Here is a 25,269-nt window from a genome sequence, read left to right as displayed (position 1 = left end):
CTGCAGATTGGAAAACTCTAACTTATCTATTATAAGATTCTGACTTATATTTTTGATAAAGAAGCTTAGTAATAAATAGCCTTTATAGTGATAGGTTGCACAGAAATAATTTCCCATAAAGAGTTATTCGGTTCATGATTTCAAAAGAAGTTGAAAACTGAAAAGACTTTATAAAAGCCACTGAAAGCTGTTGTAATTGATGCCAATGAACAATATAATATCACATGTTATTCAATACCTATCCATATGTTTAAAATAGTGTAATATGTACATGCTGTCATGCAATTTGCTCAACATTTCAATTCCTATTAAACACAGCCATTAAGTAATAATAAAGCTAATCGTAAACACAGACACAGGCCCTCTTCCAGCAATCAAAAAAAATAAAGGCAGAAATTATCTAACATGCATAGGAACCACAGCTACAAGCATGATTGCAAATGATGTCAATGACTGTTGCAGGCATACAGTGGACTTTTAATACATGAAATAGATCTCAAGACTAAGGGTCCATTTGGTTCCTGGAAGATGACAGGAATTGGTTTTTTCAAAATCCGGATTTGAAATTTTTTGTGTTTGTTTCAAAATTGGCAAAATGGAATTAGCATACCGGACTTCAATTTTGCCTCAAATCCAGGTTTTCCAACTTCCTACTAGCAAGTAGGAATTGAAAATCAAAACTTGGTTATGTTTTTTAAGAAGTGAAAAAATAATAGATAGGACTACTTTTTGAAATTTCCCTTCAACTCCAAGCTTAACGCATAAAAATGTGTCTTCACACGCATCTTCCGAGTGAAACAAGCGGTTAAGTAAAATCCCAAAAATCAAAATGAAGATTTGCAAAACCTTGATTTGGCTAAACCAAGGTTTGTAGAAATCCCGTTTTTGTAAATTTCATGAACCAAATGGACCCTAAACGATATCAACTTTAATATAATATTTACCCTAACCTCCAAAAGGCTGCATACCCCGTGATTACTGTCCGCAACATACAAATGTGTAGATTAGCAATTCATCACTATACCTGATTCAACGTATTCTTGTCCGTCTCATATTCAGCTGCCACGAAGACAAAGACCTACAATAGAGCAAAACTTATTGTAAAAGCCAAAAAGTAGTAAAATTTCTCTTTGAAACAAAAACAATTATTAAATAATTATTTAACAGTGTATAATCTAACAAGATACCAATCTTTCCAAATCATATTTAACACTTGCAATTTACAAATCAAAAATACTAAACTGGTGATGAAAAATAACATTGTTTGCACTTGGACTTTTAAACAAAATCTAGTGGCACCAGCAACTAGAATGGAATATCCTTGAACAGAAATGTGATTGTCAAATTCTTCTCGTAATGGTACAAGCTGGACCAATGCACAACAATATTTTTTTCATCATATTCCCAAACTTGATTCCATGTAACTGGATACACATAAACACACTAAATATTTTCTTGAGAAGCCCCAGATGCTTGAGAAAATGGACTTTAAGAAAGTCAATTTTTCTCAATCAGTAGAAAAATGGAAAATAAATTTGGATAATTAGCCAAAGCTACTAAACCAGAGATGCCATCAATTCCTTTACTTTCCAGACAAATATGGATGTACACTCTATTGAAAAAAAAAAAATCTAAGACATAACTTTTATATGGGAATTTCGAAGTGGTCAGCTATGTGGCGCAAATGTGTTTCTGTTGTATTAATGTTTAATTATGGAATTTTGATATAGCTAAAAGGGGGATATGCCTATTATGTTTAATTATGGTATTAATGTTCAATCAATGTTTAATGTTTAAGATACAGCAATTTCGGCAATATGTATTGTTAAACTAATTACAACAGAAACTGATTTGTGTCAAAAAGCAAAACAGATCACAATGCCCATATATTGGCATATATGTAGGCCATATTATATGCATATCCACACATAACATGATTGTCTTACCTTTTCACTCAATGTGCCACCAGAAAAGGGAAAACTGATAGTGGGAAAAAGTAGTTAAAAAGCAAGATAACTGCCAAAAAGCCAAAAATACACACCAACCTAAAAGACAGCAGTATATAAGATTTAAAATACATGAGGAATTCACCTGTTTTGTGTTCCATGTAAACAACGACTGCAAATCTGCAGAAATATTCAAAGTCAAACTAACCTGCACAGTAGTAAGAGAATACTTAGATCCCATGTAATCATGTGCAGTTTGGGAAAAGCCAATATCATAACTGAATTGTCTAATAGATAATATTTTAAGGGAATTTAAAAAGCTGTAAAGCAGGCTTTGGCAACATATCAAAAAAAAACGTAATTATTTAACAAATAAAGCAGAAAAATATGCAGTTTTTGATTGGGATTTTCATTTCAATTATCACACAGAGACTACTATAATCCTGTGTTACCTGTAGCTTCTGAGTGGTGCAAAAAACAGAGGTTTCCAGGACCAATTATTTTAATCATTTTAGGAGATGGTGGGGACAGCTATAAAAAAAGGAAAATTTTACATATAGGGAAATTTTAAACATTCATAATAGAACATGGATAAAGCATGACTACATACAATGTAGAACCTTAACATGTAATGTTTGTGTTAAATATTTAGATTGTGAGTTCACACAAGAGTCAATGTTTTAAGCAGAAATGAAGATGAACAGCAAAACATCAGAAAAGAAACTATAAGAATTAGAACTTATCTTGGGAACACCCTCATACTCAAGGGAAAAACCCAGTCACACTAAAGAAATTTTCCTTTAATGAAATAATAATAAACCAGATACAGATTTTGAATCTTTATTTGCACACTCAAAAACACATTTTCAAGGAGCACCTACAGATGATACTCAATATACTTGGCCACATACAAAGAAACACTATTAGATTTCCCTTGAACGAAATAGTCTTAAACTTGCTGTAATACTTCTATATACACCAAGGGAAATGACACCGGTTTTATAGAAAGACCAGTGGGGGCAGACGGTTACAAGTACTGATGATAAATCTTCTGCAAACAACTGTCCATCTTTCTGTTTGCATATGAACCACGAACAAAAAAAAGGACTCTTCAAATCTTTCATTTGGTGACTGCAACAGCTATGAATGAAAGTGGCTTTTCAATTACGAACAGTTACGTGAGCATATGAAGCATCAAATGCTAATAACATCATTGCAGGTACATATGATATCTCCTTCCATTACCATGACATTAACACTCTCTCTTAGCAAAGGAGATATCATTTACAGATTTCATGTCATGAAGTCTCTCGATATGACAAACACAATGGAGCTGCAATTAAAAAGTGTCAATAACAAAATCTCATCATGGATTTTTCCAAACATGACAATCACCATGGCTACTCCCAAAGGGTGAGAGAATAGAGAACTAAGTCATGGGGTCTCTCACATGACATCCACTAAGGCTACTCCCAGAGGGTGAAACAAGGGATTTTACCTCAAACTTCTCTACCAAAGAAGAATGCATTAACAAGGGTTTGCACCTCAAACTTCTTTCACAAAGAAGAATGCATTAACAAAGGATTACACCTCAAACTTCTCCCTCACAGAGAAGAACTCATTGACAAGGGATTGAACCTCGAACTTCTTCCACACAAAGAAGAACTCATTAACAAGGGTTTGCACCTCAAACTTCTTTTGCAAAGAAGAATACATTACCAAAGGATTGCACCTCGAACTTCTTCCTCACAAAGAAGAGCTCATTAACAAGAGATCTCACCTCGAACTCGAAGAACTCAATAAAAAGGGGGTTAAACCTCGAACTCTTTCCTCGTGGGAAAAAACTCATGAGTAAATCTTCATGATATTGTGGCTCTCTCTAAGACTGATATCAATCTTCTAACCTCCTCGTCCAAGTCTGACTCCCTCCAATCTAATATCAACCTTCTAAGCTCCTCGTCCAATTTTGCTTATAATGGGCAATCAAACTCCCTTTGAATAGAGACTCCCTCTCAGCATGGCAGCATTATCACCACTTTGACTATCATAACAAAATAAAGTTGATTCCAATGTTGACCAAACAAGGAGTTTTAGCAGTCACACTTTTGCACGAATTTGTTGATCGTCAACCAATGAAATTGGCACACTCCCTATGCTACTCAAGCTACCTCTATTTGAGATATCCTCCTCTTAGAAGTAGCTGATCACAATGATGGGGACTTCACTATTAGTATCTTCATCTTTCTCAACTTCTTTATGCAATCTCTTGTTGAGAAATTCAACCTCATAGTGAATTGAACCAAATTCCATATGTTAATATATATGTGTATGTTGATGGATTTATGTCGATATCCATAAATATCACATTGAGATGATATATCTCCATATGCTTGAGAGCATATTGTGTTCCTTAACAAATCCTCCCCAGCTAAGAGGGAGTGTTAAGATTATAGCTACAATCGGATTGATTTAATCTTAACATGCAATGTTGATATATATATCATATATCACATATATATACATATATATATATATATATATATATATATATATATATATATATATATATATATACATATACATATTGCATATTATACTGATTTATAAAGTTAATATATATCAACTAATCATGATTAATCATAGAGACATGTCTCTTCATGTCTCCTACTCCTATATTTTGTTAAAGGTTTGGATCTCTACAAATGTAATAATATTGTTGTTCTAATTGGTATTTTCCAAATGCAAATACCAAACTCTTATAAATATGAGTAGTTGACATGTCTCATGAAGAGACATGTCCTTATGATTAATCATAATTAGTTAATCTATGTTAACTTTATAAATCACAACATAACATATATATTACATATAATATATATGTATAATATAATATATATATATATATATATATTATTTATATGCAGTATAATTATATATATATATATATATATATATATATATATATATATATATATATATATATATATATATATATATTGCATCTTAAGATTAAATCAATCTGACTATAGCTATAATCTTAACACTCCCTCTTAGCTAGGGAGGATTTGTTATGGAACACAATATGCTCTCAAGCATATGGAGATATATCATCTCAATGTGATATTTACGGAAACCAACATAAATCCATCAACACACACATATATATTAACATATATTACACATGGAATTTGCTTCAATTCACTATGAGGCTAAATTTCTCAACACTCCCTCTTTAACAAGGAGGGAATTGAAGAAGACATAATACAAGATTAAACACCACTTTGAGTGTGATATATCAAGTTATGGTGTTCGGAAAAGTCCAGCCCAAAGAACCATAACCATTGATTTTCATGGTGTCTGGCAAAATCCGACCTGAAGAACCATAACAATTGATTTTCATGGTGTCTGGCAAAATCCAACCCAAAGACCATGATGGTTATCAAGGTGTCCAACAAAATCCAACCCGAAGAACAATGATAATACTTGTTCCAACACATTTGGGTGTTAGGAGATAGATCAACTATTGATAAAGTCGCCACCTTACAATAGTTACCTTCAGTTCATTAAAATGACTTCCAGCACTTTGGACAACTTAATGAAGTCTATCATGATAACAGTTTTACAATTTATAAGATCATCACCTTTCATTACATATCATATGCGAAATTGTAACCACCATGAACCATGTCAAAGGGTGGTACAAAGGCTTTCACTTCAATTCTATCTCATACAGAAGAATGCATTACAATAAATTGTACTTCAAACTTCTCATAGAGAAAATATCATTTACAAAGGATTGCATCTCAAAATTCTCCCTCTAGACATCGATCCTGGGAAGTCAGGTCCTCTAGTTACTTCCTCAGAAGCTCTCTTCACCCAAGGATACCTGTCGAACTCACTTTGAATCTAATATCAATCTTTTGATTTTCTAGTGATAAGTTAATACTTCCTCATGATGCACTCAAGAGTAGGCCCATCAAAATCATGCAGTTACACACATGTATTTCTAGACTCCCTTTGAGAATCAATCTTCTAAGCTCCTTAGTTGTAGAAGAATCTCATAATCTTAATCATCAAAGATGTTTGCTTCAAGAGCCTCATTATATCCATCTTGATCATCAAGGTCTTTGGAGCTACTATCAGTAGGTTGAGTCTGCACAATATCTGGTAGCATGTGTAAAATACCAACTTTCTTTTCCTGTAAGAAAATCCTCAACCATAAAGGAAAAGATCAAGGCAAATAACCCTTATAGTATGTATAGAATTACAAATAAATGTAAAAGATAAGAATACTTATCTGCACATGAAGATTCAGAAATTGTCTTTTTAGATTATTTGAGAATGTAACATCTCCCCTCTAAATAAGGTTCAAGTGGGAATGGAGCATTGACTATTATCCCCCCCACAATGTAAAATTTCCACTCATTCTTATATTGTTGAACAATTTTATATCAGCTATGACAACTCCTTTCTAAGTTCCACCTTGCTCTTTTTGTCTACTAAAGGTCCAAACATTCATTTAGTTTATCAGTAAAAGCAAACATGTCCTTCCATTTTCTCAAACTCGTCCACAATATGCCAATATCTTGATAGAGTATAATTGTGCCACATGTATGAATCTACAAATCATATGTCGAGTTTCATTCATCAAAGAGAGACTCACAGATGGTTCAAATGATTTCGTAACAGCCTCATTAACGTCTCACAACAACTCAAATTTTCTTTGTTCATGCAAAAGTATTTGTCTGATGTTTTGACTAAACCTATATTATGCACATCTTGCAATCTGTGTATTCCAAATTTCTATCATTAGTGAATCCATTACAACGTGGTTTACACCTGAATTAATATGATCAAGATCACTAAAGGTTGACTAAATCATCTACTCTATATGCTCCCTCTCTTTTAAGGTTGCCTCTAATGAATGATAGGCTCCCTCTAAATCTCAATCTCGCTCTTCTTGCAAAAAGCATACTCAAAGAAACAGATCAAGGCAAATAACTCTTATATAATAAACAAATTCTTTTTTTAATAATTATTTTCGATAATTATATTTTAATTATAAGAACATTGATTTCACAAGATATCAACTATTATTATACACAACCTTCATATTTGAAACATTCTATACACGACTATATATATATATATATATATATATATATATATATATACTTTCATATATTTATAAAATGAATGTTAATAATAATCATACTTTAGTACCTACCTTTAATGTTGTCGATGATCCATACTACATGTGATATGTTGAGGGTGGCATATTGATATATTATAGGTTCCACGTCACTCCTTTGATTATGGTATTCACTTTCCTTTCTATATTATTTTCAATGAACCTTTGGGTATTTTGTATTCCATGCTGTCGAATGAGCTCTCTGATTTCAGGTGTCTTGGTGATATGTTGTTTCAGAATCAATTTGATTTTATGTTCCTTTCTCTTTGATTGTTTCGTTTATCAAAATTGTTGTTTAATCAATAAATCCGATGATGCCCCAACCAAATATGGTTGTGTTGAGACTCATTTCACGGGTAGATGACCTCTCTGCCAATTCTCAAAAAATTATTGTGAGTACTGTGAAGGCCTGTGAGTTGTGGGTGGAGAGCTGATTTATGAAGGCCGTACTTGTTGACCAAAAGCAGGATTTCTACTTGTAAAGGCCGATTTAGCCAGCAAAACAATATTTTCTAGGAACAATAGTTTTAAGGATAGTTGGCTGCCATCAGACTCGCAAGGGAAGTTTAAGTTGACGTTTCCTTGTAATGAAAACTCCATCAATTTCAACACTTGGCCAAAAAATAATACCAAATATTGTCATAATGCTTCCTAGTTATCTCGGGCTTCAATAATCATTTCCAAAGAATGAAGAGTTATTGTCAATGATTAATCACCAACAACCGTCAATTTTATTATTTTCACAAGGTAATATAATTCTTTTGAATCTCAAGTTGAACTTATATTCACATATCATAACTCTATTAACATTGTGTAGACGACTTTCAAAAATATAAATCTGTATTAGATTCAGTTATATGTTTTGAGTCTCAAATAATAATAACTGATGGAAGGTATGTAGCTCCCTGTCACCATAGCGTTGAGGGTGAACTCGGCATTTATGGTATTCTCACATAATCTCAAAATGAGACAATAATTGCATCAAACCCGTTGGATGTTAATTCCCATGTAATGGACTGGTTCAAATTAATTAGTTCCTGACTTGGTTATATGAGAACTAACAGGATTTATATGGCACTGGGTAGATTCTCTCCAAGTGCTAACATCCTTTTTTTCTCTCAGTTATGAATTGCACTATGCAATCAAATATATCAAGTGGACTCACTGAGCGTAGGACTCTCCTTATGCAAAAGACATACAACCAACCACAAGGCTTCGGTGAGAAATTATTCATAGAAGGATGGATGTTGATGGTGTATAAGGTTTGCATCGCTTTCTATATCCTCTCACGCCAATCATATATCCCAACTATCTTTATTTGGTATTTGGCTCTCCTTGCCCACTAATCCATTATATGGTCTTAAAATAATCTTCATGTGTATCAATATATATAAAATTGAACATATAGCTATGAGTCCTCTTTTGCAGATCACGTCTACTCTTTCTTCCTCCTATCGATCAAGTTATCACCTGTCACCCTTTATTTCATTGATCCAACTAATCACCCCTTTATAATTTGTTATCATCTTCCTTATTTCAATTGATATGTGCTCCTGTGTACCTTCTGTCATGTCCTCTGTAATTTATTTATTCCTCTTCTTGTTCACTGGGGTCCAAAGAATGGGAGTGTCACTTTATGTTTAAAATCTTTTCTGCAGTCTCTCACATCGTAGAAGCCATATGCACTTGCGGCAGGAGTTTCCCACTTCTAGCAATTCAACTTGGCACAAATGATCTACGCAACTCCCTGACATACAAGGACAGTTATCTATATCCATTGCCCATTTAACCTGTTGACATATATCGCAAGTACAGACCACAAGATCATCACGGCGATTGTTTCACTCTTTAATTTTGGAGATCGTATACAACAAACCTACACAATAGACCATCTTTGCCTGCTGAATACGGATTTAACTCACTGTAATTTATAAACCTTGACACGAGCTCCTCACTAGTCTACAACATTTGCAATCTGCAAGAACCATGGCTCTGATACCATGTTAAAGGTTTGGATCTCTACAAATGTAATAATATTGCGTTATAATTGATATTTTCCAAATGCAGATCCCAAACTCTTATAAATATAAGAGTAGGAGACATGTCTCATGAAGAGACATGTCTTTATGATTAATCATAATTAGTTAATATATATTAACTTTATAAATCACAATATAACATATGTATTACATATAATATATATGTATAATATTGTATATATATATATATATATATATATAAAGTATAATTATAATATTATATATAATATGATATATATATATCAGCATTGCATCTTAAGATTAAATCAATCCGACTATACCTATAATCTTAACATCTCTCATCATCTTGTTGCTTCATGATCTACACTGGAAGTGTTTTTGAGAGATTAGTAATAAACTTAAACTATGTCCGGGAGAGAAATATACAAATTAAAGGCTGAAAGCATATATGATTCACTCTTCCCTATATTATTGCATGAATTAACTACATAAAATTCATAATCAAAAAATACTTATCTCCTTATTGTAGTAAAAGAATAACACCATCTAGGTAATACTTGAAATTGGGCAAGTCCTCTCAAGAATTAGAGAGCAAAGAGTCTTCCCTGACAACTTCAACTTTGACCAAGAAAACCTCGAGTATCATCTCCCTTTGCACCGAAGCGCTCACAGCCCTGCCACATGCGCTTGTCTTGAACTCAAGACAATCGACACCACATCAAGAGTTGAAGGCAGATCCTCTTGTTGTTACTACTACACTTTGTCTTAAAAGTTGTGTTGTTACCATTATACTCCCACACTTGGCAAATTTCAATAAAATCTGAAAATAATGATAGATCTATGCCACCAAGCACGGGAAACTCTTAAAAGCGCAAAGAATACAAGAAGAGATCATCCAACTCCCCCTGAAGAAAAATACATTGTAACCAAAATAGAGATACCCCAACATATACACAATCCTTTTGTCTTCCGAAAATAAGGCTCAAGTGTTAATATTGCTTCCAATAACCAAACAACACTTCAACACCAACTACTATTACAATGGTCGGTGACAATTTACAGAGAGTGTTATTACCTCTTTAAAATCTCCCTAATGAAGCGAAGAAAATAAGTGACACAAATGTTGGTAGCAACGGTACAACCTAGAATGAGGGTCGGGCAGTTTAAGCAATAAGTCTTCCTTTCACACTTAATTTGATGAAAGACATTTAGAATCTAGTGAATCCTCCATAGATAAAGAGAATGCCACTCTCTTATATCAAACCACAGTAGTCCATACAAAATGTTGTTTCCAAATCAGTCCCATCCTCCCTCGGTGTAGACTTTTCAATTTACTCCTCCACAACATAGAATGTGATTAAGTTGTGAAGATCATAGCCACTCCTCTACTATTTTTATCGGCCTTTCTATGCCCTTCTTTTTCTCTCTTTTGAGTTGTACGATAACTGGATTGAATTCTTGATTCTCAAAGCTACAGTTTCTGATTCTAGTGAAATTAGCTAAAATATTAGAACAAAAATAATGGGTGGAAATTGAGCAAGCCTTCTTGAACAAAATGTAACATCAATCATTCATAGATGGTATTATTCTACCCGGACGATGATATCCAAACACAAAAGAATATCATCATGATAACCAACACATACAAACAAGAGAAACTCCCTTATTTGATGTAATCCACCCCGCTCTAATAACATGTTAATGTTTTAACCAGAAATGAAGATGAACACCAAAATATCAAAAAAGAAACAATAAGACTTGGTACTTACCTTGGGAAAACCACCCTCCTCAAGGAAAAAACCAGTCACAACATAGAAATTCTCATTAACTACACACTCAAAAACACATTTTCAACGAGCACGTATAAATAGCACTCAATATACTTGGCCACATACACAGAAACACTACTATATTTCCCTTGAACAAATAAGTCTTAAACTTGTTGTAACTTCCATATACACTAAGGGAAAAGATAACAATTTTATAGAAAGACCAATAGGACAAACAATTACAAGAATTGGTGATACATCTTTCACAAACAACTGTCAATCTTTTTGTTTGTATATTAACCACTGCACAAGAAAATGACTCCAATTCTTTTCATTTGGTGACTTCAACAGTAACGAATGCAAGTGGCTTTTCAATTACCAACAGATGTGTGAGCATTTGACGCATCAAACATTGATGACATCATCAAAATTACATATGATATCTCCTACAGCTACCATAACATTAACATGGCAAAGTCAGAGTACGCATTTCATAGTTACCGAGTTTTCAGGACACCCCTGTTTTTAAAGTGGGTCAATTTATGTTAGAGACGTGCTGTATGGTTTTCACAACATCCCTCCAATGCAAATGGGAACCCCCTGTTTTTGCTTCTATTGGTAGAGCAGATTGGCAGCAGTTTGAAATTTTGCAAGTCTCTTGAGCTGAAGTATTTAAAATTTGAAAAATGGCAAAAAATGGCTAGTGTAAGAGCTAGAGGTTAGGAGTCAAATGTTGAGTCAAGCTTGGCATTTGTGTTGAAAAAGGAGCAGGACTTTGTTTTAAATCACTTCATTAGATATGAAGGTTGTTCCAGGTCATTCCGCCCTGTCAGATACAAAGGTGGAATCCACTACCTTAAGTGGCAGCCTGCCAAATAAAAAGGTGGAATCTGCTTCCTTAAGTAGCAACCTTCAAATGTCAAAACTAATATATAATTTGGCCTTGTAAATTTGTCCATGTTAAATCACCATAAGGGAAAACAAAGGTTGAAGTGTTATTTATTTATGTTTGTCAAATAAAAAGGTGGAATCCACCACCTAAAGTCATAGCTTGACAGATAAAAAGGTGGAATCCACTCCCTTAAGTGGTAACCTGACAAATAAAAACATGGAATCCACGCCCTTAAGTGGCAACTTGCAAGATAAAAAGGTGGAGTCCACTCCCTTAAGTGGCAACTTGATAGATAAAAGGGTGAAATCAATTTACTTAAGTGCTAATGGAGTGAATTACATTTATTGGCTAGTGGGGCCAAGGGTTCGATCTAAATGAAAGGTTTTGATTCAATGAGGTGAGAAGCAATGTTAGAAAAAGGTATGAAGGATTTACAACCAATAATGAGGCCCCTCCGCCCCTCTGTAAGGTTCAAGCAGCCTCGGTAAGCAACACGTGACCCCTATTTTGCATAAGTATTGGCCCAACCTCGAGTTTGTTGCCCCTTAAAGATCAACATGTGAGCAGGGTCCAAAGCCAAACATATGGGTCCAGGTTTCAAAAGAGTAGGCCTACAATGAAATATGTAGGTTTTGACTAATTAAATTTGGGCATAAACTTGATGAATCAAGCCCTATAAAGAGTAATGTATGGCCATATTAAGGAAACATGTGGTCTCATTAAGGAAACATGTGGCTCTAAACTTGAACATCCAGCCCCAAAGCCCTAAGAGAGGACCCATATCTGTAGCGTGTAACCTTTAAGTGAGGCTATCAGTCTTTCATTACAACATTTGAGTCCAAATTGGCTTCATACTTAGCGTGTGGCCTCAGTATGGCTAAACGTGTGGGCTTTGACTAGCTGAATCCATCTCTATATCCAAATATGTGGATTTGAATTCCAAGTCTGAGACCAAAATTGATGAAGACAAGGCCTGGTCAGACCTTTAATTCAAATGTATAGACCCAGAAATCTAGATCAAACCCCATAAGGTAATGTGGTGGGTCTCAAATCATGAACTACATCTTAAATTTGATGAATTAAGGCCCAAATGCAGTCCCTTAATGAAACATGTGGGCCTGATCTGTTAAGATCAGGCATAGCTCCGATGAGAGTGGACCTAAATCTGACCTATAATCAAGTGTGCACCTCTAACTTTCAAATGCATGGGCCCTTAGAAGTAACATGTGGGTCTAAATCCGCAAACCAGGCCTAGAAATAGATGAATGCAGCCCTATATCTGGGCATATATGCAATAGGACAGACCCTTCATGAAACATGTGGGCTAAATTAGTGAGATCAGACCTAACTCCGAATAGGTTAAGGCCTGAATCAGGCTATGAATGGGAAACATGTAAACTTGAGCCCCAAATCTGGGTTTGCATTTAAGCATATAGCCCATCAATTCGATGTTGTAAGGCACTAAATTAGACCCCAATTAATGTGTATGGGTTGAAATCAAATGCCAGGCCTCTGAGACTCAAAAGTGGGTCAAGATTTAATACAAGACTGCGTGAAATCAAATCATACCCCCCAAATTGAATTCAAGATATCAAAATTAAGGCAATAAAGCTTGATCCAATAAGCTTCAAATTTAAACATAAGAGGCTCGAGAATGAGACATTACACCCACCTATGCCTAAGGAGGAAATGTCATCCAAAGAAGACTTGTTTTGAAAATTCAAGTACAAGGGCATCAAACTCAATAAGAGAGCAACAAATTAAATGCAGATGGCATCAATTATCAGCAAGACCTTTAATGATTAATGGTTCAAATTATTTTTTGTAGCATAAAGAGAAGAGGAAAATTGATCTGGGCAAGAAAGCTATATAAGCAGGAAGGTTTTGTCAAATGTCCAAAATTAGAAATTATCGCTTCATAATATTAATTTGTGGTTCTTTATAGAACAGTTTGAATCAGTGAGAGGGCAGAGAGAGGAAGATTTCCTAATCAATTTTGATGCAGTGCTGCATATAGGTGCTAGTAAAAACCAATCTTCTTCACGTTTGTGTGTCAAAGCAGGACTGATAATAGCATTTACCAGAAACTAAAGTTCTGATTTCCCAACAAATTCAATGCCTAAAATTGCAAAGATCAACACGACATGAATTTTTACCTTTCTACAAAGCTTTTTCTGTTAGAGTCATAAATCTACATCATTTTTAAGAACTATACAGCTCTGTACCAGGCAGTGATTCACATTTATCAGTCACTTTTTCTCATGAACAGCAAAGTGAAAGTGAGTTATCAAGAATGGTATATGTGTAAGGTACAGAATTGCCAGAATTTCATGCTATTACAGACCTAGATTTGTTATTTCTGAGCTCTGATTCAAGTTTTAGAAGTCTGATTTTAACATACCAGCACCTAGCAAATTCAAGATTTAATTTTACTATCTTGCAAGTTTTTCAATATCCTCAACATTGATTAGAGATTGTTTACGGCTTCGATTGTGTGTGCAATTTTGCATCAATATTTTGAATCATAATCTATGATCCTTCATCAGGATGAAAGAGTGCTAGAAGAATGTATCACACTTCTAGCACTCTCTCATCCTAATGATGGATCATAGAGTATGCATCACTCTTTTAGCACTATCTAATCCTGGTAATGGATCATAGAGTATTATCTGAAACATTTATGCAAAAATGAACACACAATCAAAGCCGGAAAAAATCTCCAAGTCAACTAATAGATTGTGGAAAATAAAATGCAGTTAATCCTCAACACTACTAACAGCTAAATAAAAAGCACATCTTACATTACATTTTGGCCACTTTCTCAAGTCTTTTGTCATTGGAAGTAGCACAATGCAGTAAATTCATTACCACTTGTTAATGTTAAGGAAAAAGTAACAAACGCTAGATAACTGTTTTGTGTAACAACTCATGAGGATCGTGACAGTGATGACAATTAACAAAACGACTGTACCACAAATAAAAGTATTGCATGTAGAAAGACCATTGCATGTCTCGGAAAGAACCAACACTATAGAACATATATGAACAGGATGCAACTATGCCACTTTCAATCAACGTGTTTTACTATTGCAACATACTTAGATCTCTGCTACATAGATATTTAGCAACTCATTAAAAAGTGTTCAACCATATGAACACAAAAACAGATCGACTTTGAAAAGTCAAAAAGCATATCAGCAACTGTTTTGTTATTATACTTGAGGATTGTTCAGCAATATCCAAAGGTAGAAAAAGTAAGAAAAGCAGGCATTCCATGAGATGATAATCGATTGATATTCAATATAAACAAAGGAGAGTAATACAGCTTAAATAAGCAATTACAAGAAGATATTTCCATAGCCGAGACGGTCAAGAACTAGACACAAAATAGAAAGTTTAGAGTAACTAAACCACTTAAAGAACCAAAAGTTACTAAATATAGATTGACTATCTTAAAATAAAGTTACTTACATGACCATTATGCTATATATGAAAATGTTAATACCCTCCCTTAATGAACATTTTACTAACTTTTATATAGAAGACTTGACATAATCTGCAAGTCATTTGGCCACAATTCCTTCTCTTCATAACGATCTACACCATGAGCCTAGGTCTGAGAACCCCCAAATTCAATACAGATATTGAAGCTGCTTCCTCTACTAGCCCTCATGGTTAGTACATTTTCAACCTTCCCACCAATCTAACAACCAATTGCTAATTTACTACTTCTTAAAAACTAGAAGGATGTACATAGATAGGAAACTTCTTTAGAGGCTTGCTCTCTGTGAATGAGTTCTTAGGAGCCTCAACATTCTCTTGAGCATCCCTCAATGTTTGCATGAACCACAACGGTCTTCAAATAGAATTGGAAGGGATAATGTCTCTCTATCCTCGCCTAAAGGTCATAGTCCTAAATCGAAAATCATCAGTGCCTTCGAAGACCCAAGAGCTCACCTTCAAAGATTCCTACTCCTTATCCTCTTTCACAAAAAACAAAAAAGATCTCATAATTTTTTCTAGATGCAAAGTCCTCCTCAAATCTTACATCTCTTTTGACTACTACTTTCCTTTGCTTTGGACAAATACCTTGTAGAGCTTTGAAGTCTCATTGAAACCCACAAAGATACAAACATGACCGACCCCTAGCTTCACACCACTGAATGCTTGTTTTACATCATGTGAGGACACTTGTTTTGTACATACAATATTGTAAGACATGCTTCTACATAAAGGAACATTAGCAAGTCCAAGTCGTAAACATGGCCCTAGCACCCCCTATTACGGATTGTTTATTCTACTCTACAATCTCATTCTATGTGAGTTGTATAGAACTGTAGATTCCCTCTTTATCCATATTTTGTTGCAAAAACCATTGAACTCCTTGCAATTATACTCTACCCTATTGCTCGATCTTAAAACCTCGATCTTCTTTCCTATTTGATTTTCCACTAGAACACTGCACTCCTACAACTTACCAAAACCTCATCCTCAATATTTAAGAAGTATACCCTAATTTTGTAAGAGATGTCATGGGGAAGAAAACATAATAAATGTCTACTATTGATACTATTGACATTGGTCCATACACATCTAAATGCATTAAGTCTAGAATCTCCTTCAATATTATAGAGCATATCAAGTAGATTCTAGACATGCATTTAGATGTGAATCCTCTACATGTTCCTTGTTGTTCAATATTTTACACTGGAAGTCATAGGGCAATCTCCCTCAAAATATATCATGCTTTGTGGCATGAATATCCCATCCTCTTGTGTCATAGCCTATACAAATTATCATTTTTATGGAACTCAAGCTTAAACTAGTTCACCCTTAATTTGCATCATTAACCCTATAGTAAGGGTTATAACTAGGATTATTCCTTTGGCCTAATACAAACTTGTTGATCCCTTAATTTTCATAGATCGCCTTCATTAACCCTATAATAAGCGCTATAACTAGGATTGATTCCTTACCCTTATTCCCTTTTCCTTTATTTCCCAATCCATTGAGCATTAAATTCCTATCGCCACCTTTCTAATCAGCTTTTCACTCATTCTAGATTCCTCCTAGATAGAGTTCTCACAATTTCTCAAAGAAAGATTTTCCTGAGTACAAATGCCTTAAAAAATGCTTGTCAAGAAGATGAGAACCCATTCAACACTAAGATGACTACCTCTACATTTTCAACCTTCTCTCAAATTATTACAAATTGAACATGAGGTTGTACGACCTTCATGAAACAATCAAGTAACACTATCTAAGTTGATCATCTCTATACCATTTTTTGAAAAAGGATGACTCTAGCATCAAATGTCTGCTTTGTTGATTGTGATCCTTCATCGCACCCTGACTTTAACCTCTTTTTCTTCTTGTGGATCTATAGGTGGAGAAACCTCAATAGATACAAAACCCCAAACATCATATTTCGCCAACAACAAAGCCACCTTGACTTTTCACAGCGGAAAATTTAATGCAAAATGCAATCCACCTTAAATAATGTCATTAAAAATATTTATTTTCCCCCTCACACACTCACATATTTGGTAATTTTAAAAAATTGCTCCAAAAAAGTCATAATAAATCTTACAAACTATGAGCCCTAGTTTGTTGTCTTGGCAAACCCTAGCTAACTCAAACCTTACCCACAAGTATGAAACCCCTAGCCACCACTTTCTTTCCAATCACAACTTCAAAAATCATAGTAATAGGTTTAATCTAGCAAGAAACATAGCTTCCCAAACCCCCAACTGTGGATTTTCATTTCTACAAAATAAGCTTAAAACCCAATCACGGATCCTTCAAGCTCGTCACAAAAAATAACTTCATAGGCCCTTCAAACCCATCATTAACAATGGCATTAGAATGCCTTCAAGCCTATCAAAAGAATGACATCATGAATCTCCTAAAAACCTTACTATTAACAATCATGGCCCGCCAACATAACAAAAATAAAATAGCTTACCAAACCCCTAATTCAGGATTTTCATTTCTACAAAATAGCTTAGAACCTAATCATAGGTCCTTCAAGCTCGTCACAAAAAATGACTTCATAGGTCCTTCAAGCTCGTCACAAAAAATGACTTAATAGATCCTTCAAAACCATCACAAATAATGACACCAAAGGACCTTTTAAGCCTATCAAACTAATGACATCATGAATCTAATAAAAGCCTTACTATTAACAATCATCACCAACCAATACAACAAGAAAAAATGCATGATTTCCCTTAAAGATCCTACAGAATATTAGTAAAAAATAGAAGCAATTTTTTCTTTCCTTAGTCTCACAATTTCCAAAATAAATTATGAATTTTAGGCCAAAATACTCTACACAATTTTTATCCCATCCAAACTCCAATTTCACATTTCTCATGGCCATGGCCATGACTTTACCTTGTTCTTAGACACAATATACTTCAGAAAAAACCATAATTTCTTCCTCTAACTAGCCACACAAATTTTTAACAAAACCCTCCTACACAATTCCCAAGAAATATGCACTTCTAATTTTTAAACCTTGAGCTCTAATACCATAAGTAAAAATTCACAATCTCAATTATTATGTCCTAATGTAATAACATTGCATAAACTAGATAATAATCAAACCTTCAAAAAGTAAAAGCACGCATAAATACTTACATCTACAAATCAGTCTTTCATTCCTTTAAAAAACTTACAAGGCAACCTCATAACTGAAACAACTCACAATAGCATGTAAATTCATTGTATTTAGTATGTTTTATCATTTCTATCTTGCTCCTATCCTTATACTAATTTAGCTAAAAATTAGTATATTTTATTATTTCTATCTTGCTCCAAAAATTAGCTTTATTTACATAAAGCATCAATATCACTTATAAGGATAAACATGATAGATAAGTTTAAAGTTTAAATGATTATCTAGACGTCCACTTTAACCCTTATAAGTGAACTACAAAATACAATAACTCGAATTACTTGAACTCTTCTCCACATATTCACACTAAATGGATGTAGGAGTTTCTATCCAAACTAAAACCTCAATTGTCATGCCATTTTCATAGTGATAACTATGCTTTCTCTAAACCGAGTCTATACTTTTTCAATATTTCTATCTAAATATTCCTTCTTTAAAGGAACTGACAATGAACTTGATGAATCTAACAAGACTAATGATAAAGTTTGTAATTTTTAAAGCATCTTTTGAATGTTTAGGATGTGGGTTAGACTTGTTAGAATAGGATAAGAGTTGATGGCCAAAATTTCAAAAAAAAAAAAAAAAAAATTAACTAAGTGCCAACTATTAAGGACAATTGTAAGTTTTTCAGATGTTAAAGGAAATCATTGATTTCTTGAGGGCCTTATAATGCTCTAGCATCCCCTCAACATCCATATCAAGGGGGAACGTCGCAGGGACCTCTCCTCACTGTGGAGAAACCCCAAGGTATTTCTTGTTTAGTGGTGCTAGGGGTAGAGTAAAGGTCAAAGAAGTCACCTCCTCCTTTCTATACAAAGGAAACACTATTCTTTGGAGATACCATACTAATGACTTCACTACATCCCCATGTAAAATTAACAATTTTGAATAAAAACCAAAAACATTGGTTTTCCTGAATTTTCTCAATTGTCAAAACATACTTTGAGATGCCCCATAACATCTAACTATTCTTTGACATCCAAGTATTTTACTCTATCTTGGGGCCTCTTCATCCTCGTCATAAGTCTAATCTTAAGGTGTGCCCTTGTTGTCATAAAGTATTTCTAATCCTTTTATGGATCACTGCATATCTTATTCCACATACTATCAATTTTATCATTGTAACATGAATCAGCAAGTACATATCCCAAACAATTAACATGAACCACTAGGCAAAAGCAAAACATTTTAATATGACCTTTTTAATAAAAGAAAAAGTTAGAAATCAAATTTCATTCATTGGCAAGCATAGATTTGTCCTATTGAATCTCTTCTAGAGTAGCAAAGCAAATGACATCAACACATGAAAGGTCCCATTTCTTCCACCTCCTAGTCAGCATCATGTTTATCATCAAATGATAGCAATTATCAAGTTGAAGAAAATAAGAATGTAAATTAGTAGTGGCAAGTATATATAAATTCTAATGGTTGGCTACCTAAAACCTAATGAGATAATTGTTGTAATTAAGATGGCAAAAAAGTTGCAAAACCTACACAAAAAGGCAATGCAAGAACAAGGAATTTGCTAATGAAAATAAGTATTAATAATGCAAAGAATAAGGGTTGATACTTCAAATGCTATAGTAGATATAGGAAAAACCAAACCACATAATTTGAACATTCCTACACATCTTATTTCAACAAAAAATTCATTTTTACTTTCATACAAAGAATCCAACATGTCATCTATTGGGGGAAATTCACATCGAACAATATGAAAAAACAAACTATTTTACTAAAACCTTGCTCAAACAATTTAACTACAACCACAAATGAGGCAACTTACTTTAGAGAATTGTAAAGAAGTTATAACTACCTAAGATCATTATAACTAAATAAGCTCAATACCTCATCATTCCCATTTGGGTGCCTTTGAAACCAATTCACATTCAAAACCTGCAACACCAACAGCCACAATCAGCAACTCAACCAATCAAAACCAAGCATAAACTAAGTAAATTACCATTAATGACTCAATTAAACTAAAACTATAATCCAAAGACATTTTTGTATACCAAAATTGTATATAGTACAAACTTTCAACCAATACAAATGAATGGAGCATAAACTAAAGGATAAGTCAAAAGGTACAAGTGTAAAACATTATGTAATATAACCTTGAACAAGCATTATATTTAACTTAATAGAGACACACTTGGACATACATATGATTGGCTAACAGAGGAACTAAAACTATAATGCCAATTTTTGTTGAACAAGTATCTTTTTCAACACAAAAAACAAATCGTGCACAAAAATGTAACATTTTCAATAACCATCACAACAAATGCAACTCGTCAATGGTGAATATTAATATATAACCAATGGTTAGCCAGATGCTAGCTACTCAATGTTAAATAGGCAACTCGATTAACGACATTTGGGCCCAACATATCTAATAGATTCATGTGTCAATCTAGCCTATGAGCTTAGACGTATATGCGCATTGTTTGGACCACAATGTTCTCCAAGTCTTATACTCCATTTGGGATTCACTCTCAACAAATAACCATCTAAACAAAAAGTGATGTCTCTAAATCAAAGCCTTTTCATTGCTTGAGACTCGAATGTTGGGCTAGGATATCAAATGCCAAAGTTCAAAACTTGGCTACAAAGAAATTCTCCAACAAGCAAGATCCAAATTATTCCACTATCTAGAAAGATTAACAAACCCATAAGCTAAAATATTAAAATTATTTAACCTCAAAGCTACTAGTAAAGGCTTCATTCATTGTGAGAATTTAAATTGGAATTGTTTAACAGCAAACCTACTTAGTAAAGGCTTCATTCCCCATGAGAATTTAAATGTCACGAAGGCATCATTTTCTTTACATCTTCAGTGATGCTTGGAAGCAAATCATTTTAGAAAAGAGTCATCACAAAAAAAATATGTCAAGGCTCATTGCATCCATGGTTCATCTCATGCTAGTTCATGCGATATTAACTCCTAACTATTATTGTAGTTAAAGTAGGGCCACCTATTTGTTCATATAGCAATGCCCTACTCAATTATGTGCAAGATACCTTCCAAGTATTCTCCCACCACCAAGGGTTGAAAATCCTTTAGAAAAATACTCTACAATGCTTTCAACAAAAAGTTCATCTAGGGAGGGCCTATAAAGAGTAAATAAGGATGTGCTTAAGAGCTTAGGGAAGGCTCAAAATAAAATGAATGAACCATGTAAGAGTATGCCTAAGGGATGAGTGGGATGGAAAGGAGCATAATCAAAATGTGATCAAATCAAGATCTTGGATAAGATGTATTATGCTAATGAATGGATCGTGAATTAAAAAGCACATGGTTTCAATCACACACATAATATAATGACACAATTTCAAAGCATGAAGGGAAGGACTGAATGTCTAATGATTGATAGCAAGTCGTAAATGGTGCCAACTCACTATAGCAAAGTTAGGGCTCTGCATAACCTTCCCACCAAGAGAAAAGATCATACCAAATCCCTAAGCTAATGAAAGTTGCCTACGAATACAAGGAATTACCCCATCCCACTATCTAAAGATACAACTACCACCCCTATCCTTCATGTTGCATGCACGGAATAGTGGGGTGATGCCAGTACTAAACAACTATGTAACTTCGATTATTAAGACAAGGTGCATGTAGAGAAAGGTTGTATTAGAATGTTTCATTATACCATTGTAGGATATAGGGGCATTAGATAGGAGAAAATATCGTGGTCGAGCAACTACTACACCGTAGTTGTTAACAATCTTAAAATCCAACCTCAATTAGAGAACCTTTCATCTAAAGTAAGCACCTTTAGTTTTGTATTTCCAAACAAAACAATTGTAGTATGATTGATTCTTTGACTCTCTAAAATTGAGCCCCCACCCATCATTTAATAACATTTTTTAATTTTTATAACATTTTGTGAGCAATATTGTGGTGGAAAGATTTAGAACCAAAACTAACAAACAAAAGCTAGATTAAGAATTAAAGCTCATTGATGAAAATGTGCAACATCCAACCCATCAACTAATACATGTCTAAAGCAAAATTGGCATATACTCAAGCATATATACACAAGTAAAATAATGGTTGGAACTTGGAACTACACTCAATACAATCCTAATAGTGGTCATTAAGTAAAAATCTCATCACATTGGTTTATAGGATCACTTCTCAACAAAGGACATCAAGTAGAAGCAAATATTGAAAGAGTGGGTCATATAAATAATCTAGATCAATAGCAAGTTGAATCATGGTTGTCTTCTTGCTTAGGGTTTACGATTGGATGGTTCCTTCAAGGCAAACTACGAGATTTCCAAAACATGAGGATAACGAATACGAAAGATATCAACGATATGGATGTTCTAAAAAAATCTTGCTTGATCTAGTTATCAATCTATATCAACATCTAAGCAAAGGAATGCTTGTTCCATGCATGTCAAAAAACCAAATACGAAATATAGAACAATTGGCCCTTTGGACCTAGTTCTCGTAGTGTGGGATCAACAAGTAATATGTAACATGGCTCTCTCGCTTATAATTTCAAATAACTACATTCAAGAGACTTTGATTGAGCTGATGAATCTGCAAAATCTTACTTCTCCCATTACAATTTATTAGATATTTGAAAAAGTGGCTTTTTTATGAAGTGAATAGAAGGTAATCATCACAAAAGAACTATGAATGACCAAGCCAAAACTCTAAACCCCATCAATGCCAATGTGGGTAGTACGGGGAGCATACATCATTGTTTACACTCTTTGGTGCATGACATGAGAAATTTGATTTACCAAGCACACTCGTGACTTTGCCATGAGAATAATGGCCAAAATATTACTAATATTAATTATATTGTGAAGCCTAAGGAGGATCCCAACTAAGATCCTTTGGCTCCTCTCTTGTAAATTGATATTTCTTTGATTCAAGGTTTTGGCATCTTTCTACATGGCCTCTTGCACATTTTATTTGTTAGATAAAGATTACAAGGGAAAAAAATGATTCATCTCTTCCTTTCTCTTTTGATTCCTCAATAAAATTGGATCATAAAATTTACAATCCTTCCCTAAGTACAAAATTCTAACCCTATTCACAGCAATCAAAAAACTTGCTATCATCTCGAACAAAAAAAATAGTGCAATACACTGCAGCTTAGCCAAGGTGTTCACACCTATAACATGTTCTGCTTTCATGTTCACACAAGGGTTCAAAGCAAGGTAATTTTATTTGGTTTCTCAATACTTGGCTAATTTCTTGCAACGATTTTTAAAATTGTATTGGACAATTACCAAATATTCATAAATGAAAGATATCCGCAAAGCTCAACTGAAGAACCTGAATTGAAAAAAATGTCCAGGTCATCCAAAAAAACCTGAATATTTAAAGCCGGCAGATTCTTCAGAACATCTATATTTCAACAGAAAATCCTTGAACCGCAAAGCTCCGTCTGCGTCCCATCCCTTAAAATTCACCCAAGTTCACAGATCGAAAAGAAAACGTTGAATCCAGAACACAAAAGCGCCATAAACACACACAACACTACCAGATCTAAATTCAAATCCAATGCAAAAACATACTAAATACCCCAGAAAAAAAAGAAAAAAAAACATGAAGATTGGCTTTGTCCAAACAATGGAAGTTAGGGTTAGAAAGCATACATCGATCTGCGCATGTGGGTTGGGCGTGTTAAGGTTGTCGGAAAGGGAGGCCATGACGCACATTATCGCCAGAATTGTGACCGCGAACGTTAACAGGGCATTCGCCCTGTATCCAAAAGAATGCATCTCTCCGCAAATTATGTGTTTCTTCCTCTTTCTTTCACGATTGTGAAAAATGGCCCCTTCCCCAGTCTAAGTCAGACGCGGTCGGAGTTGTCCACGGGATCCTTGGAGTCTACCTGTTAAAAAAGAATTAAAGGTTCTTCCTATTTTTAATTCAGGTCGCCAATTATTGGACAAAACAATCGGTATTCTGGGCTAGGTTTATATACGATGGCCGTTAATTGCAAGAGACGCAATGCGTCGTAGTTTATGCCAATGCATAATGGTTGTAGAGGTGTAGATGAGTGAGAGAAAGGTTAAATAGTTCTCGTGCTATATTATTATATCTTTGGGCATTTAAGCTCAAGAATAAGAGGCCAAAGTTTCTAATATGGCACTAAATACTTAATATTATACCACAATTAATACATATGTTTTAGACAAATTTGCACCTTCTACATTGACAACTTAAAATATGTGCAATGAGAAAAGATATTCATACCAATATTTGAATTATAGAACTTGAAGAAGTGATGAAGCATTTGGAGTATCACATTATATGTTTAAGCATGTTATGCATGCTACTGGAGAACCATGAGTAGTTGGAAAAACTCTTCCAATTATGTATTATTTTCATCTTGACTATCAAATGGAAGTCACACTATTTTTAATCATTAGATAGAGATAAATAGCAGTATAGAACAATAACAACATAAACATATATGCAGGGGAAAAAAAGATAGATAATATAGAGGAAGAAGATGAAGAGAGATAAAATAGTAAGATAGAGTGATACCAACATAAGTTGTGCATGTGTGTGTGAGAGAAAGAGTTTTAAATATAATTATTTTTCTTAATAAAACAAATAGTCAAAATAAAATCATGGTTATAATAAAAAACTAAAATATATTATATTTTAATTAATGAAACTAAGAATTTAATTTTTGAATTAAAACTCACATTTGTATAAGGAAAAATGAAATGTATTGAAATATAAAAATATTTTATAAGTAAAATTAATTGTTTAATTTTACACAATTAAAAAAGGTTCACTATTTAATGTTT

The 25,269-nt window shown here is 33.9% G+C and overlaps 1 protein-coding gene across 1 annotated transcript in view; it reads right to left on the bottom strand.

The window, feature by feature from the left end:
* The window catches only part of LOC149532904 (Signal peptidase subunit), a 33,189-nt gene extending 8,789 nt beyond the window's left edge, over window positions 1-24,400 (bottom strand). The window contains exons 1-4 of the mRNA XM_089807834.1: window positions 24,103-24,400; window positions 20,326-20,373; window positions 2,092-2,154; window positions 1,025-1,078 (exon numbers count right to left, since the gene is read on the bottom strand). Coding sequence (XP_089663960.1) covers window positions 1,025-1,078; window positions 2,092-2,154; window positions 20,326-20,373; window positions 24,103-24,228 — 291 coding nt within the window. The 5' untranslated portion in view covers window positions 24,229-24,400. The remainder of the gene's footprint in view (window positions 1-1,024; window positions 1,079-2,091; window positions 2,155-20,325; window positions 20,374-24,102) is intronic.
* Window positions 24,401-25,269: the final 869 nt, after the last annotated feature.

This window comes from Cupressus sempervirens, chromosome 10 (assembly GCF_028749045.1).
Source record: "Cupressus sempervirens isolate cs-2001-9-10 chromosome 10, ASM2874904v1, whole genome shotgun sequence".
In the NCBI taxonomy this organism is placed as follows: domain Eukaryota; kingdom Viridiplantae; phylum Streptophyta; class Pinopsida; order Cupressales; family Cupressaceae; genus Cupressus; species Cupressus sempervirens.
Note: the sequence above shows the minus strand (reverse complement) of the source record. Positions and strands in the feature narration are given on the sequence as shown.